Consider the following 15,872-nt stretch of genomic DNA (forward strand, 5'->3'; position numbering starts at 1 on the left):
ATGGCTGACGGTGTTCACGCGTGACTAATTTATTGGAACAGAACTGTGCTGCGCCAAAGATGACGGTCGTTTTATGAAGGATATTATAGAGGTTATGCCTCAAAGAAGCAAAACAACATTATTAGATATATTTTACGTAATATCTATTTTTCCACTCCACAGGTTTTTTTTTAAACGGCATTTACGATTTAATCCTCTTCTTTTTTAAAATCTCATTTAAATGTTTCGTCCCAGCCTTCGAGGGTTTAACGAGACGACATCAGGGGCCACGAAACGATTCATAGGAAAGAACAACAACGCTGGATGTGCATCAACATGCGTTGTTGTCTCTAATCTATGTTGTTGTTGTTGTTGTTAAATCCTGCATAGCACACCTAAGCAAAAATGTATAATATTCAAACTCACTCGCATAAACATGCATAGGTACACACTGCTTTTTGTTTGGGTGTAAACCCCCCCTCCCCAAAAAGGGAAAGGAGCCACGAGCCAGTAGTCTGACTACTGCCCCAAACTGACACCTGATGATGCAACACTTCTGCACTGAGGCACAAGGATGTGTTTCGCTATGAAAAGTCCGATTAATGCACATTTGACATTGCACACACATTTTTTTAGTTTTTTTCTTCTGTCCAGCGTTGTAATATATTTCTGTGAGGGATGATGTGTGAATGTAATTAAAAGAGTTTGAGTATATCTAGTATACGGAAATATTTTTCTATTCTATTTATAAACTAATAAAAAACACAACCACTGATGTCTTTTGCGTACCTTTTATACAGCCACTGTGTGTACCAATTATTCTATATAACATCAAGAACGGTGGAATTTCCACCTTCATATCCGTGACGCCCACGTGCGCTCTGATTGGCTGAAACCACTCCCCGCGGAACTTCTCTCGCTCCCCATTGGCTCCCCGCCGGTGTCCGTTACGCTGCTTCCTGCTTCACGCGGTTTGTTATTGAAGCGCAGCTCCTTTAAATGAGAGGGGAGATGTTGACGGCCCCGGAGTTCATGAAGTTGGTGAGTGCTCAATGAACGCCTTCAGTTTAAAGTAAATTACGTGGTTGTACCGGACGACATGTAGATGTAACGGTTTTAACGGTTTTCACAAACGGACTTGTCTGCGAACGTAAACGTAGAACGTTTAAAAGTTCGCCAACTGCCGCGAGCGCTACCTGTAGTTACCGTCGCTAGGTGGACCTCTTGTCGTTTTATTTGAAATTTATAAATGTTTTATTTTCTCTGCTTTTCATAGAAACACATAAGGTTTTTAATTGCTCTGTGAACCCGGCGACGCTTAAAATGTCAGCGGCTCACGATCAAGTGAAGAAGCGCCGCCCCCCGAAGGTGTTTTTGATCTCGACCGACCTGAAGGTCCAGGACGAGCTGGACGGTACCATTCTGCTGCAGCGGGGGTGGATATGCCACGAGCAAGACTCTGGCAGGAACAGAGGCGATTCCTCTTGGGTCAAGGTATTAACACACATTAACCTATTAAAGATGAAATGCAGAATACATTTTAGTGATGAAACTATAAGGTACATGAATTAGCAATTATTTCAATTACAACAAAAAGTCATTTTAAAGCATAAATATGATAATGGTAATTTTATTTATTGAGATTTTAATGACAGTTGTGATTATTATATGTTTTTGTATTTTCTTATGTAGTTTTTAATATTTTTTCAGCAAATGTACATTCAAAAATGCCAAATAAATAAAAACTTTATTTTAAATTAAAAAATATATATATATTTTTTTTCCTAGTAAATGCATAAAGAAAATAATTTCTCACCTGTCCGCCCTGGCCTTTACTCCTCTCTTGCTGTAAAAGCTGCATTTAAAAAAAAGTTTTTATTTACTTTTTATTACTGTTCACTCCTGTGCACCTGCTGCTGTAATCCTGCAATTTCCCCACTGAAGGACTAATAAAGGACGATCTTATCTTATCTTATAATATAAATTAGACCACACACCCTCCATGATAAAACCTGCGTGTGGTACTCTGGTTTATGCACCTTCACTCTTGCTCCTAATTCCTTTCCTCCCCTCTCTCCTCTCTTTTGTCTTCCTCTCCCCCCTCAGGTGTTGGATAACAGCTCCATGTTGAAAATAGAAAGGAAGTTTCTCCTGGAAGTCCCGACCGAGCTCAACGGCCTGTTGGAGCCCGTCTCTGACCCGGAGGCTCGCCTGAAGCTCCTGTGTAAAACCATGACCGTTGTATTAATAATATTAATGAACACGTCGCCTACGACCCTCGTATAGATGCTTCTGTTATTGGCAAAGCAAATCTTTTTAAAGAATGAGTCGTGCATTTAGTGGTGGTAGATTAGATTTGACTTTATTCATCCCCAGGGGGAAACTTCTCGTCTTGTAGTAACAAAAATATATATATAAACATAAAAAAAAAAAAAGTATTAATGTTGCCAACTGTAGAATAAATAAACATGTGAGCAGGCGCAGTAGTTATGAAACAATAAAGTATAAGAGTACTTTCAACTGTGGCACATTTTGCATCAGTAGAAGTACTTAGTACCTGATGTGTGAACGTTTAAACGTTATGACCTCAGAAGGTTCCTCAAAGGAAAGAACGTTTTGAGTGGAAAATGGAAAATAAAGCCAGATCACTTTTTGATCTGTCTCATTTTTGATATCGACCGGGCGTGGGAGGTCCCAGCTTCAGTCTCATTGTTCTGCGTTACCCAGGTAACCCCGCGAAGCTGCAGCTCTTGGCCTCGTTGCCGGCGGACGCTCCGCTGTGGGTCCAGGTGGGATCGCAGGACGAGCTGGCGGAGGCCGACCTCAAATACGTCGGCCCGCTGACCCGCGGCGGCGGCGTTCTGTTCGGGGTGCAGCTCAAGGTAAACCGCCGAGCCCGGGACACGAGCGGGAACACCGAACGTCGACTCGAGGGGCGACGCGATCGCTCAGAGCTCACCTGTGACGTCCCGGCTCCGCCCCCTGCAGGGTTCGGCCGTCGGCAAGGGAACCGGCAACGGCTCCTACAAGGGCCAGCGGCTCTTCGGCTGCCCCGACGGCTGCTCCCTCTTCGTGCCGGTCAGCCACGTCCGGCTCCGCAGCTGGGCTCACGAGCCGACCCGCGAGCCGACCCGCGAGCGGGACCGCCACCGCCACCACCTTCGCTCCCGCAGCAACGACGCCGCCGCCGACCGGCCGAGCCCCCCCCAGCAGCAGCATCACAGTCGTCACGCCGGCCTCCACCCGCGCCGCTCCGCCAGCCCGCCTCCGGCTCCGGGCGTCCTCTCTCGAGCGGCCGAGTCGGCGCCGCTCGCGGCTCAAAACCAGGTTCAGGTCCGGGGCCCGGCGGCGTCATCGCCGCCGCGGCTCCACGTCGGCCAGCGGGTGTGTTTCGCCTCGGACGGCGGCGGCGTCCACGGGGGGGAGGTGTGCTTCTGCGGCCCGCTGCCCGGCCGGTCCTCGTCGGGGTCGTACGTCGGAGTCCTGCTGGTCAGTACGGAGAGAGGAAACTGATTTCTAAATTTTTTTTTTAACACCCAAAAAAAGTTTTTCCCAGGTGTGTTTATCGTCTTAAAGATGGCGGCAACAGTTCAGAACGAGTTTCCCAGCCTACAAACAAAGCTCTCTCTCTGTCTCTCTGTCTCTCTCTCTCTCTCCCCTCTCTCTCTGTCTCTTTCTCTCTCTCTCTCTCTCTCCGTCTCTGTCTCTGTCTCTCTCTCCTGTCTCTCTCTCTCTGTCTCTGTCTCTCTCCCCCCCCTCTGTCTCTCTCTCTCTCTCTCTCTGTCTCTCTCTCTCTGTCTCTGTCTCTCTCCCCCCCTCTCTCTCTCTCTCTCTCAGGACGCTCCCGTCGGTCACTGGGACGGCCTCTACAAAGGAGAGAAGCTCTGCCACATTCCTAACCCTCTGTACGGACTCCTTCTGCCCGGCAACAAGGTTTCCGCAGGTACGGCAGCCGCTTCTCCACACGCAGCGGGGGGGAACTCCCCGTTGCGTTCAGGGACCCTCCGACAGAACGCACGGCCGGTTATTGACCTGTAGGATTGTTAGTTATTTCAGGGTTGTTGTTGTTGCGCAATACCGGAAGCTGAAGGAGCCGTTATGATTGGCGTCTCGACGGGAGACGGCGTTAAAAAAAACAGAGTTTTCATGAACACTTGAACGCCTCTGACTGTTTTCTTGTTTCCATCAGGAGATTTTAGGTTCCCTCTTTTTTCCTTTTGTCCCCAGAGTCGAGGTCCCACCGGCACCCCCCCTCTCCCCGGGTCGGCAGACCCGTCCTGAAGCCGGCGCCGCCCCCCCTCGCTAAACCGGGCGCCACGTCGCCGTCGACCTCGGCTCCCAAAGTCGCCCTGATGCCTCCCAGCAAGCTGTCGCTGAAGCCTCCTCCTCTTCCTCTTCCTCTTTCTCCGCTGCTGCCGCCCAAGCCCACCCACGGGGGCCCGCCCCCTCCGCCACCGCCCAAACCCGGCCGCAGCCCAGCGGCGCCGGCATCGCCCGCCGGCGAGCGGCTGCAACACAACGGCGCCCACCGCCCGCCTTCGCCGATGAGGTCGCCCGACGGCAGCGAGGACGCACGCGAGGACGAGGAGGAGGATGAAGAGGAGGAGGAGGAGGAGGAGGCGGGGCCGGAGGGCGAGCTGGAGGTGGGCTCGATGGTCGAGGTCAACGACCCGCCGCTCGTCGGGGTCATCCGCTGGATCGGACTCATCGCCGGGGTTACGGAGCCGGTGGCGGGAATTGAGCTGGTGAGGTGGCGGTGTGAGCGTCTCGTTGTTGTTGTTGTTGTTGTTTTCAGGAGGAGCTCAGTTTAAGTTTATTTATGACAGGAACTAATGCTAATAATAACGACTAAATCTGTGTCTGTGTGTCTCTGTCTGTGTGTGTGTGTGTCTCTGTGTGTGTGTGTGTGTCTCTGTGTCTGTGTGTGTATCTCTGTGTATGTGTGTGTGTGTATATCTGTGTCTCTGTGTATGTGTGTGTGTGTGTGTCTGTGTGTGTGTCTCTGTGTGTCTCTGTGTCTGTGTGTGTATCTCTGTGTCTGTGTGTGTGTCTCTGTGTATGTGTGTGTGTGTGTGTGTCTGTGTGTGTATCTCTGTCTCTGTGTGTGTCTGTGTGTGTATATCTCTGTGTATGTGTGTGTGTGTATCTCTGTGTGTGTGTGTCTGTGTGTGTGTGTATCTCTGTCTCTGTGTGTGTCTCTGTGTCTCTCTCTCTCTGTGTGTGTGTGTATGTGTGTGTCTCTGTGTATGTGTGTGTATCTCTGTCTCTGTGTATGTATGTGTGTGTGTGTGTGTCTCTGTGTGTGTGTGTGTGTGTATCTCTGTCTCTGTGTGTGTGTGTGTATCTCTGTGTCTCTGTGTGTGTATCTCTGTGTATGTGTGTGTGTGTCTCTGTGTCTCTCTCTCTCTGTGTGTGTGTGTGTGTGTCTCTCTGTGTGTGTGTGTCTCTGTGTGTGTATCTCTGTGTCTCTGTGTGTGTGTGTCTCTGTGTCTCTCTCTGTGTGTGTGTGTCTCTGTGTGTGTATCTCTGTGTCTCTGTGTGTGTGTGTCTCTGTGTCTCTCTCTCTCTGTGTGTGTGTGTCTCTGTGTGTGTATCTCTGTGTCTCTGTGTGTGTGTGTCTCTGTATCTCTCTCTCTCTCTCTCTCTCTCAGGACCAGGAGTTGTCTGCAGGAACCGACGGCAGTTTCCTCGGCGAGCGTCACTTCCGTTGCCCGGGCAACAAGGGGCTGTTCGTCAAGCTGCGCAACTGCCGCCGCGACTCCAGGTTCCCCGCCCCCGAGACGCCCGTCAACCAGGTGGAGCGCTGCAACTCCATCGGTGGGTTCAGAGCTCCGGTCCGAGAGCGCGTTCATGAAAACACACACGCCCTCCTTGGCGTGATGATGTCATACCCCCCTCTCTCCCGTGTGATTGGCCAGCCTTCGCCGAGTGGGGCAGCGAGCGCGTGGAGGAGCACACGCCGCCGTCGGACGGGGCCGAGGCCGCCGAGCTCTACCACGGCTGGAAGAGAGGCATTCAGGGACACCTCAACTCGTGCTACCTGGACGCCACGCTGTTCAGGTAGGACCCCGACACACACACACACACACACACACACACACGCGTCTCAGGGTCTGAGGGTCTAGCTTGACGGCTCCGGTTCCCTCTGCAGTCTGTTCTCCTGCTGCAGCTCGGTGGACTGGGTCTTGTTTTGGCCGTCGGACTCCGAAACCGAGCAGGACTCCAGCGAGGCGCAGGACCTGCTGCGCTGCGAGATCGTCAACCCGCTGAGGAGGTGAGTCGCCCTTCAAAACAAGAGCTCAGCATTGAGCATGAATTGAGAGTGGCCGTGTGAAGCTCTTTTAAAAAAGATTTGTAGTGTAAAGCTCATTGAAGCCACTAATACAACTTGACATGCATATCTGCACTAATTTAGTTTTGCACAGCGTCCACGTTATATTTTGTCAATGTATACAGTGTAAAACTCATAATTGCCAAATATTTGAACTTGTTTTGTTTAGTTTTTCAAAGGTTTTCCTTATTATCTTGAAAAGATATCCAGTGCAAAACAGGTTCATTGCGGCCACAATAAGCTATTTATTGTGCTTCTTTTCACTTTATTTGCATTGTTCTAACAAAGTGATTGCACATTTTGTTTCTTTATTTAAAAAAGATAGGAGTCACAAAAAGCTGTTTAAATAAAAAGTCTGTTTTTTTTGGGGCGTAAACATTTTTCTCTGTGGTGCGCGACAGAAAAAGTTTAAAACCCCCTTCCCCTGCCACGATGGCCCTGATGCATTGTGGGAGTGTGGCTCCAGATTATTGGACCAATCTGTCTTGTTCTTCAAGAGTTTCTGTGCTGGTGTGTTTCTGAAGGAATGGCTACGTGTGTGCCAGTAAGACCATGGCCTTGAGACGCCTGCTGGAGGCCGCCAATAGCGACATGGGCTTCACCAATCAGGAGAAAGGTACCCGCCCCCTCCCGTGTGTGTGTGTGTGTGTGTGTGTGTGTGTGTGTTGAGGAATGCTGTCATGCTGCTGTTCTGTCCCTCAGATCCCGAAGAGTTCCTCATCAAGCTTTTCCAGCTGCTCCGAGTCGAGCCGCTCCTCAAGATCAGGTGACATCACTGGTGACCCACACACACACACACACACACACACACACTCTGCTTCATTACCACACCTCCTTCATTATAATGGAGGTTGAAAAATTATCTTACTGGCAGGAGTTTAAACAACTTCACCGCAACTCAGTTGTGCAGCTGCCTTTCCTGTGTTGTGTTGGTGGATAACCAATCATGAGCCTCGAAACATTATGTGGTGGTTGGACTAAATCAGTGGTTTAAAAGAGTAGAACAAAAATATTGTTCAGACTTTCTTCTACATTTATATTTTTATATATAAATTATTATTTATTTATGTATATATATATATAAAATAAAGATATTTTAAATAAAAAATGACCTTCACTCGCATCCCTAAAAACTGAAATATATACCAATTTGACTTTATTTTGTTTTAAAGAGCCCTTATTTTATTTATTTTTATTTTATTTTATTTTTTTTGATTGATTTATTTTATTTATATTAATATTTATCTTATTTATTTTATTTATATTTATCCTATTTATTTATATTTTATTTGTAACTGCTTTGTCCTGGTTAAATCTTGAGCACATAAAAGTAAAATCTGTTAAATCCTATATCGATAGATAGATAGATAGATATATACTTTATTAATCCCCAAGGGGAAATTTGTCGTGACAGTAGCAGCAACACACAAGAATAAAAAACAAAATATAAGAAACAGGGATGAAAGATATAGAAGTATACAAGTAAAATACAAAACAAAATATATATGTAAATATACAACACACATGCATACACAACACACAACAACACTGACAAATCAAATACAAAAATATTAAATATAGACAGAGTGCAAAAAGCAAAGTGTGTGTATGAGTGCAGAGCAAATGAAATGAAATGTGTGTGTATGTGTGTAGTGCAAACAAATGAGATGTGTGAAGTGCAGATCAACATAGTGTAAGTATTCAGCTATTGTTGTAGTTATTGCACTATGATCTGGCAAGAGGTGATCTGTTGTAGAGCCTCATAGCCGCCGGCAGGAATGTTCTCCTGTATTAGCGAAAAACAAAATGCACCTCTCTGACTTCCTCATTCCCTCTTCCTCACAGATCGATGACTCAGCGTCCTCAAGAGGGTCACCTCTACCAGCTGTTCCCGCCCACGCCCGCACTCCCCCCCTCCCCGCCCCCCTCTCCCGTGGGCTCCCCCGCCCCCATCACCTCGCCGTCGCCCGGCCGCATGAGGGTGGCCAGCGTCCAGGCGCTGCTCGAGTCCTCCTTCCTGCACGCCGGCCTCAAGTTTGTCGAGGTCGCGAGAAGAAAAAAAAAAGCAACTCGCCGCACGTTAAGCGGGCCGTCCAATGAAAAGCCCCGTGATCACATGTGTCTCTCGCCCGCTGCAGGCGCCCTCCTGCCTCCTGCTGCTCATGCCCCGCTTTGGGAAGGACTTCAAGATGTTTGACGCCATCTCGCCGACGCTCAGCCTGGACATCACCGACCTGCTGGACGACAGTGAGGAGGAGGGGGGGGGGGGGTCAACCTTTGGGGTTTAGGTTTCATCACGTGGAAGTCCTGCATGTCGGAGGCATCTTCGGTCACATGACCTGCTGTCGTTGTTAAGGGTTTTTATGGTCATGGGGAAAAAAGTTTAAAGTGGTTATTTTCCAGACTTGGAAAAGTCCTTGGGAAAGAGAAAAAAAAATCCCAAAGATTTTGGAAAATTAATTGAAAAATGTGTAATATTCATATGTTAATTGTCTATATCCTGTATTCTTTTGAATTCTCTTTGTTAGTTTAAATACGACATGTTCTCACTTTTTCATGTCTACAGTGAGATTTCACAAAATGTTTGGTGATGGGAATTTTGTTTAAAGTCCTATAAACCCATTGGTCAACACGTGTATGAACCCTGGTTGTTGTTGTTGTTGTTGTTTGCAGCCCTGAGACAGTGCAGCATCTGCCAGGCGGTGGCTGACTGGGAGTGTCTCCAGTGTTACGAGGACCCCGACATCACGCCCGGTCAGGTCAAGCAGTACTGCCAGACCTGCAACACGCAGGTACGCAACATCACCTTCACAACAACAACAACAACAATAATAATTAAGAGGTGTCCGTTTGACGAGAAATCCCTCCGACTCGTTTCCCCCGCAGGTCCACAGTCACAGGAAGCGGGCGTCGCACGCCCCCGTGAGCATCGCCGTCCCCGGGGGCCCGTGGGCGGGGCCTCTGCACTGCGCCCGCCAGCGGATGTCCCTGTTCGCCGTGACGTGCATCGAGACCAGCCACTATGTGAGCTTCGTGAAGCACGGGCCGCGGCCCGACGACTGGCTGTTCTTCGACAGCATGGCCGACCGGGAAGGTGAGTCAGCCAGCGCTCCGGAGGACCGTTAAAGCGCTCCTGTGCCACTCTCTCTCTCTTACACTCACTCATTATCACTCTCTCTCTCACTCTATCTCTCTCACTCTCTCTCACTCTCTCACTCTCTCTCTCTCTCTCTCTCACTCTCTCACTCACTCTCTCACTCACTCTCTCACTCTATCTCTCACACTCTCACTCTCTCACACTCACTCACTCTCTCTCTCTCACACTCTCACTCACTCTCTCACACCTCTCTCACTCATCTCTCACACTCCTCATTATCACTCTCTCTCACTCTCATCTCTCACCTCACCACTCTCTCATTCTCTCTCTCTCTCACCTCTCTCTCTCACTCTCTCTCACTCTCACCTCTCTCACTCACACTCTCTCATTATCACTCTCTCTCTCACTATCTCTCTCACTCTCACTCTCTCTCACTCTCACTCTCACTCTCTCTCTATCTCTCTCACTCTATCTCTCTCACTCTCTCTCTCTCACTCACTCTCTCTCTCACTCACACTCTCTCTCATTATCACTCTATCTCTCTCACTCTATCTCTCTCACTCTATCTCTCTCTCTCTCTCCTCACTCTCACTCTCACTCTCTCTCTCTCACTCACTCACACTCTCTCTCATTCTCACTCTCTCTCTCACTCATTCACTCACTCTCTCATTATCACACTCTCTCTCACACTCTCTCTCACTCTCACTCTCTCTCTCACACTCTCTCTCATTATCACTCTCTCTCTCACTCTATCTCTCTCACTCTCTCACACTCTCTCTCATTACCTCTCTATCTCTCACTCTCTCTCACTCTCTCACTCACTCTCACACTCTCTCACTCGCACACTCACTCTCTCTCTCACTCTCTCTCTCACTCACTCACTCTCTCACTCTCTCATTCTCTCACTCACTCACTCTCTCACTCTCTCACTCTCTCATTCACTCACTCACTCACTCTCACTCTCTCTCTCACTCTCTCTCTCTCTCACTCACTCACTCTCTCACGCTCTCACTCTCTCTCTCTCCCAGGTGGCGAGAATGGCTTCAACGTCCCCCGGGTGAAGGCCTGTCCGGAGGTCGGCAGCTTCCTCGGCCTATCGGAGGACGAGCTGGCCAGAGTTGACCCCGCCTCCTTGCAGGAGTCCGCCCGCCGCCTGCTCTGTGACTCCTACATGTGTCTGTACCACAGCCCCGAGCTCAGCCTGTACAAGTGACACACACACACACACACACACACACACACACACACACACGGAAACTATGCAAACATCAGACGACGCCCACAATATTAGCTTCTGGTTCTTGATAATCGGAGCCCTTGTTACTCGGTCCAGTATGTTATGAAATGTTCATTGAAACTTTTTTTTTTTTACGCCTCTTAGATCCTGTGATCACTTCTTGGTGATTCCAGCCTCAGTTTGTTACCTCCAATTTTAAAATAATTAATAAACAACCAGTGGCTCTAGTTTTCTAATCGATGATGATTTTTGATATTCACGCTACTTTGTTCTATTTAGTGTCGCACAGAAAGAGAAACGTACTTCAGTTTTTCAGTGCCTTAATAACGCTCACGCTGTACAGCTTTAATTTTGCAATTTTGCACATTCATTGTGTGTGTGTGTGTGTGTGTGTGTGTGAAAGCGTTGCCTTAGAAACACTGTGAAGATTGCACTCGGATGTTTAAACTTTTTGTATTGCTTACGGGTTGTTTGATACGATACGGCTGCAAATAAATGCTTTGATACTGACCTTCTAGTTAGTTTGTTTCTCTGTTATCAGATGCCGCTCAGCAGCTAGATACAAGGTGCATTGTCGTGCATCCAAAATCTCCCCAAATTTAACATGATATAAATACGAAATGAAGACACATTTTTTCTTTTGTCTTAAAGAATATTTAATCGAGAAAAATAAATGCATAATGTTTAAAATGTACACATTAACTTATTTAATTTAAGTGTTTTACAGTTATGGCAAGTAATAAACAAATACTTTGTGTCTACAATATATAAATACATCAGAGGGACCGACAAAGTATTTAAATTTAATGAACACCTTGTGAAGCCTTACAGGTGTTTTTTATGTTTTCACAGCTCTTTTATTTTTACATTCGAATATAGATGAGAGTATAATATAAAGAATAGTATTTGTTGACATAACAATTCCTCTTTCTGCTTTTACATTTCAGTTTCTGAATAGGAAAGTTGGTCATTTTTCTTAAAACCTTTTGAAAGGTGACAATTTAATTTTTCTTTCGAAACTACCATCACGTATTATTACTGACTCCTTCCTCAGAGAAACTGTAATGTTTATATATTTCTCTCCGGAATATATCTTTTGTACCAAATGTTTTATAAAGGGAGTGATTTTGAGGAGCACAGTTCTACTGAAACGCCACTAGGGGGCGGAACCGACGTGACATCCGGGTCGCCAGCGTGACCGCGTCATCATTACGTGCCCCGGAAACGACGAGCGACTTCCGTCCCCCGGCGCACGGCAAGCAACATTTGTGCTAATTTCCTCCCCAAAACAAACTATCTATTCACCGGTTATCCGTCGCGTGGATGTTTCTATAAGGTAAGTTTCAGTTAGTGACGCCGTGTCGGCTTATTTCAGACGTGACGTCATGTTTGAGCAATGGCGACGCCGAGGGATGGCAAACGTCCTAATATGCAGCCGTGCGTGTCGTTTCTCGTTATTTAAAATGAAATATTAAGACTCAATAATCTTTGCTTATAACCTAACATGTCAGGAGACGCTGTGTGTTTATTAGAGAGCTTGACACATAAATGCTATTTCGGAGTGACTGGTGCAAAGCGACTGAAGCTGTCCCTAATTACCGGTGTTACGGTGTAACCGGAGACCCTGTTAACTGGCGACTTTTCGTCCGTTGGTGTCATGGTTACGACGGCCGTTCGAAAAGTAGGATAGAGAACACGTATATCTGTCCTCGTGAATGCCTGCTTGGTTTAATTGTGTAAAACAGCGACAACCCCTCTCAGATACATAATATTATATTCTATACGAATCAAACAATGCGGCAGCTACGTGTTCTCTTCAGCGGTGCGTAACTATGACAACAACGGGCCCTCGGTTCAAAGTCGCCAGTTAACACGGTCGCTTCTTAAACCGTAACACCTGTCGTAAAGCTACGAGATAAAACATGTTTCTGTTAATATATGTTTTGTTTTGGTGGAGAGCCAGACAAAAAGGAAAGACGTATATATGCCCATCTGATTTCTGTTTTTTATTTTTTTAAATCTTTTTAAGTAGCTGCCGTTCATCTCTTAAGGGTCCAGCAGCGAAGCCATGGCGTCTCCGGGGGGACAAGGAGGAGGAGCCGTGTCGACGAGAGGAGCCAGCGGGGCCAGGAGGATGAAGTGGGCCCTGGAGCTGAGCCTGGGCAACAGCAGGTAAACAAACCAGAGCGCATCCGCACAATGACGGCTCCACATGTTAAGAGACACAAAGCTCAACGCCGGGTGTGTTGCAGGAGCCGCGCTGACCGACAGGGCGGTCAGGGAGACGTCGTGTACCCCATCGGGTACTCTGAGAAACCCATCCCCGACACCAGCATCCAGGAGACGGACAAGAACCTGGTGGAGAAGGTGAGCCGTTGCTTCCTGTGTCTCCTGGGGGCGCAGATGTTGTTCTTTATTGTACCGCTGTTTTCTCTTCTCTGGGTTTCTTCTTCCCGCTGTTTTCAAGTCCGACATTGAGCTTTACGTCCTCTATATATATATATATATATAAATGTGTATATATATATGTATATACGTATACACATGTATATGTGTGTATATATATATATATGTGTATATGTATATATACGTACATATATATGTGTATATATATATATGTATGTATATATATATGTGAGTAAATATATATACATATATGCGAGTAAATTGATGGGCTAGGGGTTAAGTTGATCAGGGTGAAAGCTATTAAATGATATCTGGGAAATTAATATTGATATTATATTCATATATATATATACTTTTTTATATATACATTTATATATATATTTTACATTTTAATTTGTCTATATTTTTATATTATATATATTTATTTCTAAAACATGTATTGATATTTTTGTAGTATATATATTTATATATTGTTATATATTTATATTTATGACCTTTTATAAAGTCATAAAGAGCTTGACAAAAATGTTATTAATTAACTTCAAAGAAAATATATAAAACGACTAGAGATTTACAAAATTGTAATTAAGGTCCATTTGCGTTCTTGCTGTTTTATTTCTGTGGAACACATGAGGCAACAAATAGAAATGTAGGGCCGGAGATGAACGCTGACCTCTGACCTTTGCCTTCACAGCGCTGTTGGGACGTGGCTCTCGGGCCCCTGAAGCAGATCCCCATGAACCTGTTCATCATGTACATGTCGGGCAACACCATCTCCATCTTCCCCATCATGATGGTGTGCATGATGGCCTGGAGGCCCATCCAGGCGCTCATGTCCATGTCCGCCAGTGAGTATCCGGCTCGCTAGCCGCCGCCGATCGGAGACTCGCGGGGGTCCGCCTCTCACGCCTTCCTTCCCGTGTGTCTCAGCCTTCAAGCTGTTGGAGAGCTCCAGTCAGCAGTGGCTGCAGGGCCTCGTCTACCTGGTCGGTAACCTCCTGGGCTCGGCGTTGGCCATCTACAAGTGTCAGTCGATGGGGCTGCTGCCGACGCACTCCTCTGATTGGCTGGCTTTCATAGGACCGCCTCAGGTAAACCAACGCTAAGCGGCGCTCTGATTCATTTCCCTTCCTTGGTTCTTCACCTTTGATCCACTGCGTCTGGTTTTTAGCACAAACATCCTGCCTGCTGTTCACATGTTGCCCACTAGAGGGCGGGATCTCTTTATTTACCAGGTAGCTCATGGAGAACAAACTGTATTTACAATGCTAGCCTCTAGAAGGAAGGGGAGGGGCTTAAAAAATGATTGTCAAATAGACTCATCTTTCTATTTATGAATCAAAATTACAGAAACACAATATTTATTATATAATCAATCCAGGTTTTTTATTGGTCGATGCATAAGTCAGGCTCTAATACATAAATCTAATTATTTAGGGAAATATCCAACAAAATATTCTGCAACATAAAGTAATAATTAAAAATCCAAAAGCTAATAAGTATATAAAAAACATATATATATATTATTATTAATATAATCAATTAATAAACATAAAGTTATAATTAATTAATAAAAATACATAAGCTAAAGAGTATATAAAGAAATACAAATAATATTATTATTAATATAATCAATTAATAATCAGAATTCTTTTAAGTCTAGAATACATTTAATGAGAGAAAATGTTGCAGTTGTGTGAAGTATAATTAATTATTTTCATTCTAATCATTTATTAATGATGTCACGGACTCGATGTAACCGTTGTTTCCTCTTCCTCTCAACAGAGGATGGAGATCATGGGCGGAGGGATGGTGCTGTGAGGAGGACGCAGCTCACTCGGATATTCACGGCGGATTCATTCTCCACGAGACGCCCGGCGTGCCAGCGGCGAGATGTGTGTGTGTGTGCGCGCTGTTTTCTGCCACGCACACACACATTTAGTCTGCCTCGAAGCGGTCACGTTTCATCACTTCGTCTCGCTGCTTCATGTTTTTAGATCTTCGCTTGCTGCCCGTTCATATTTTAATAAAGAGATTAAAAGCCAGCAGACGATCAAGTTGAACTTTATTCTTCTCTTCCAGTTGTAACGACAGTCGCAGGTTAATTTACAGAAAACAGAACCCAGTTTTTAGGGGGTTAATGTCGCTAATACCGAACTTAATAACTCATAACATTTTCTCACAATGTCTTCTTAGGTTTCAGATTTTTTCTATTGTTTTGTTTCTAATTTTGTTTTCTTTTACGAACCTGTTTTAATTCATACTTCTATACCACATAACAAATAAAACCTTTTTTTCTGGCTCTAATACCGTGTCAGTAAATGTGTTGGGCAAGAAAAATAATGATTTTAATATTTGATAGTATTTTCCCTCCAGAGATTTGAGGATAATATATAGTTGTGTAAATAATGCCGTGAAGGCGATCAGTGCATTCTGATCATAAACATGGCATCTGACTCGGCGATATCGATTTTGGCGCCATTGAGGTGGAAAAATTGGAAGAGCTCGAAGAACTTGTTTGCTCAAGCTGATCAACGTTTTAGTCACAACCACAGAAGAAGAAGAAACCGGTTCATCACGAAATATAACTTCATTATACAACTCTGTTGTGCAATATGACGTCACATGAGGCGACGTTTCCCTCGGTAATGTCCCGTCAATATCTGCTGGTTTCGTAGCAAATGAATGAGTGGGATCAGTTTTATGGAGATAATGCATTTACAATTCAACTTGGAGGGTTTTTTTCAGCCAGAAATTGATATTTTTACAGCCTTATTTTAACTCAATCAATTTTCTGGAGAGAAAAAAATGCATCACATGCA

At 45.7% G+C, this 15,872-nt stretch overlaps 2 protein-coding genes across 4 annotated transcripts; both read left to right on the forward strand.

Moving 5' to 3' along the window:
• The first annotated feature begins 940 nt into the window (after window positions 1–940).
• Window positions 941–11,154, forward strand: si:cabz01101003.1 (ubiquitin carboxyl-terminal hydrolase CYLD). The gene is made up of 17 exons (XM_056442361.1): window positions 941–1,020; window positions 1,256–1,473; window positions 2,086–2,203; window positions 2,707–2,861; window positions 2,968–3,468; window positions 3,817–3,922; window positions 4,207–4,724; window positions 5,631–5,796; window positions 5,898–6,039; window positions 6,131–6,253; window positions 6,835–6,926; window positions 7,013–7,076; window positions 8,156–8,354; window positions 8,449–8,557; window positions 8,984–9,102; window positions 9,197–9,404; window positions 10,436–11,154. The coding sequence occupies exons 2-17, from the start codon at window positions 1,303–1,305 to the stop codon at window positions 10,618–10,620; spliced, it is 2,976 nt and encodes a 991-aa protein (XP_056298336.1). The 5' UTR covers window positions 941–1,020; window positions 1,256–1,302; the 3' UTR covers window positions 10,621–11,154.
• A 697-nt stretch (window positions 11,155–11,851) lies between these two features.
• On the forward strand, window positions 11,852–15,357 carry emc4 (ER membrane protein complex subunit 4). 3 transcript variants are annotated; one of them, XM_056442385.1, is made up of 6 exons: window positions 11,852–11,980; window positions 12,696–12,816; window positions 12,897–13,011; window positions 13,745–13,898; window positions 13,981–14,141; window positions 14,836–15,357. In XM_056442385.1, the coding sequence occupies exons 2-6, from the start codon at window positions 12,713–12,715 to the stop codon at window positions 14,869–14,871; spliced, it is 570 nt and encodes a 189-aa protein (XP_056298360.1). In that variant the 5' UTR covers window positions 11,852–11,980; window positions 12,696–12,712; the 3' UTR covers window positions 14,872–15,357. The 3 variants fall into 3 exon arrangements, with proteins under 3 accessions (XP_056298360.1, XP_056298358.1, XP_056298359.1); XM_056442383.1 differs by having other exon boundaries at window positions 11,853–11,980; window positions 12,674–12,816; XM_056442384.1 differs by having other exon boundaries at window positions 11,853–11,980; window positions 12,677–12,816.
• The last annotated feature ends 515 nt before the right edge of the window (window positions 15,358–15,872 follow it).

This window comes from Pseudoliparis swirei, chromosome 21, assembly GCF_029220125.1.
Source record: "Pseudoliparis swirei isolate HS2019 ecotype Mariana Trench chromosome 21, NWPU_hadal_v1, whole genome shotgun sequence".
NCBI classification, from domain to species: Eukaryota; Metazoa; Chordata; class Actinopteri; order Perciformes; family Liparidae; genus Pseudoliparis; species Pseudoliparis swirei.

Excerpts from the sequence above, each read along its gene's own strand:
- si:cabz01101003.1 (XM_056442361.1), top strand. The coding sequence starts at position 1,303 with ATGTCAGCGGCTCACGATCAAGTGAAGAAGCGCCGCCCCCCGAAGGTG. Across the intron at positions 6,254-6,834 it reads ATCGTCAACCCGCTGAGGAG|GAATGGCTACGTGTGTGCCA; the intron begins GTGAGTCGCCCT and ends GTGTTTCTGAAG. Across the intron at positions 9,103-9,196 it reads GCCAGACCTGCAACACGCAG|GTCCACAGTCACAGGAAGCG; the intron begins GTACGCAACATC and ends TTTCCCCCGCAG.
- emc4 (XM_056442385.1), top strand. The coding sequence starts at position 12,713 with ATGGCGTCTCCGGGGGGACAAGGAGGAGGAGCCGTGTCGACGAGAGGA. Across the intron at positions 13,899-13,980 it reads GCTCATGTCCATGTCCGCCA|CCTTCAAGCTGTTGGAGAGC; the intron begins GTGAGTATCCGG and ends CGTGTGTCTCAG. Across the intron at positions 14,142-14,835 it reads CTTTCATAGGACCGCCTCAG|AGGATGGAGATCATGGGCGG; the intron begins GTAAACCAACGC and ends TCCTCTCAACAG.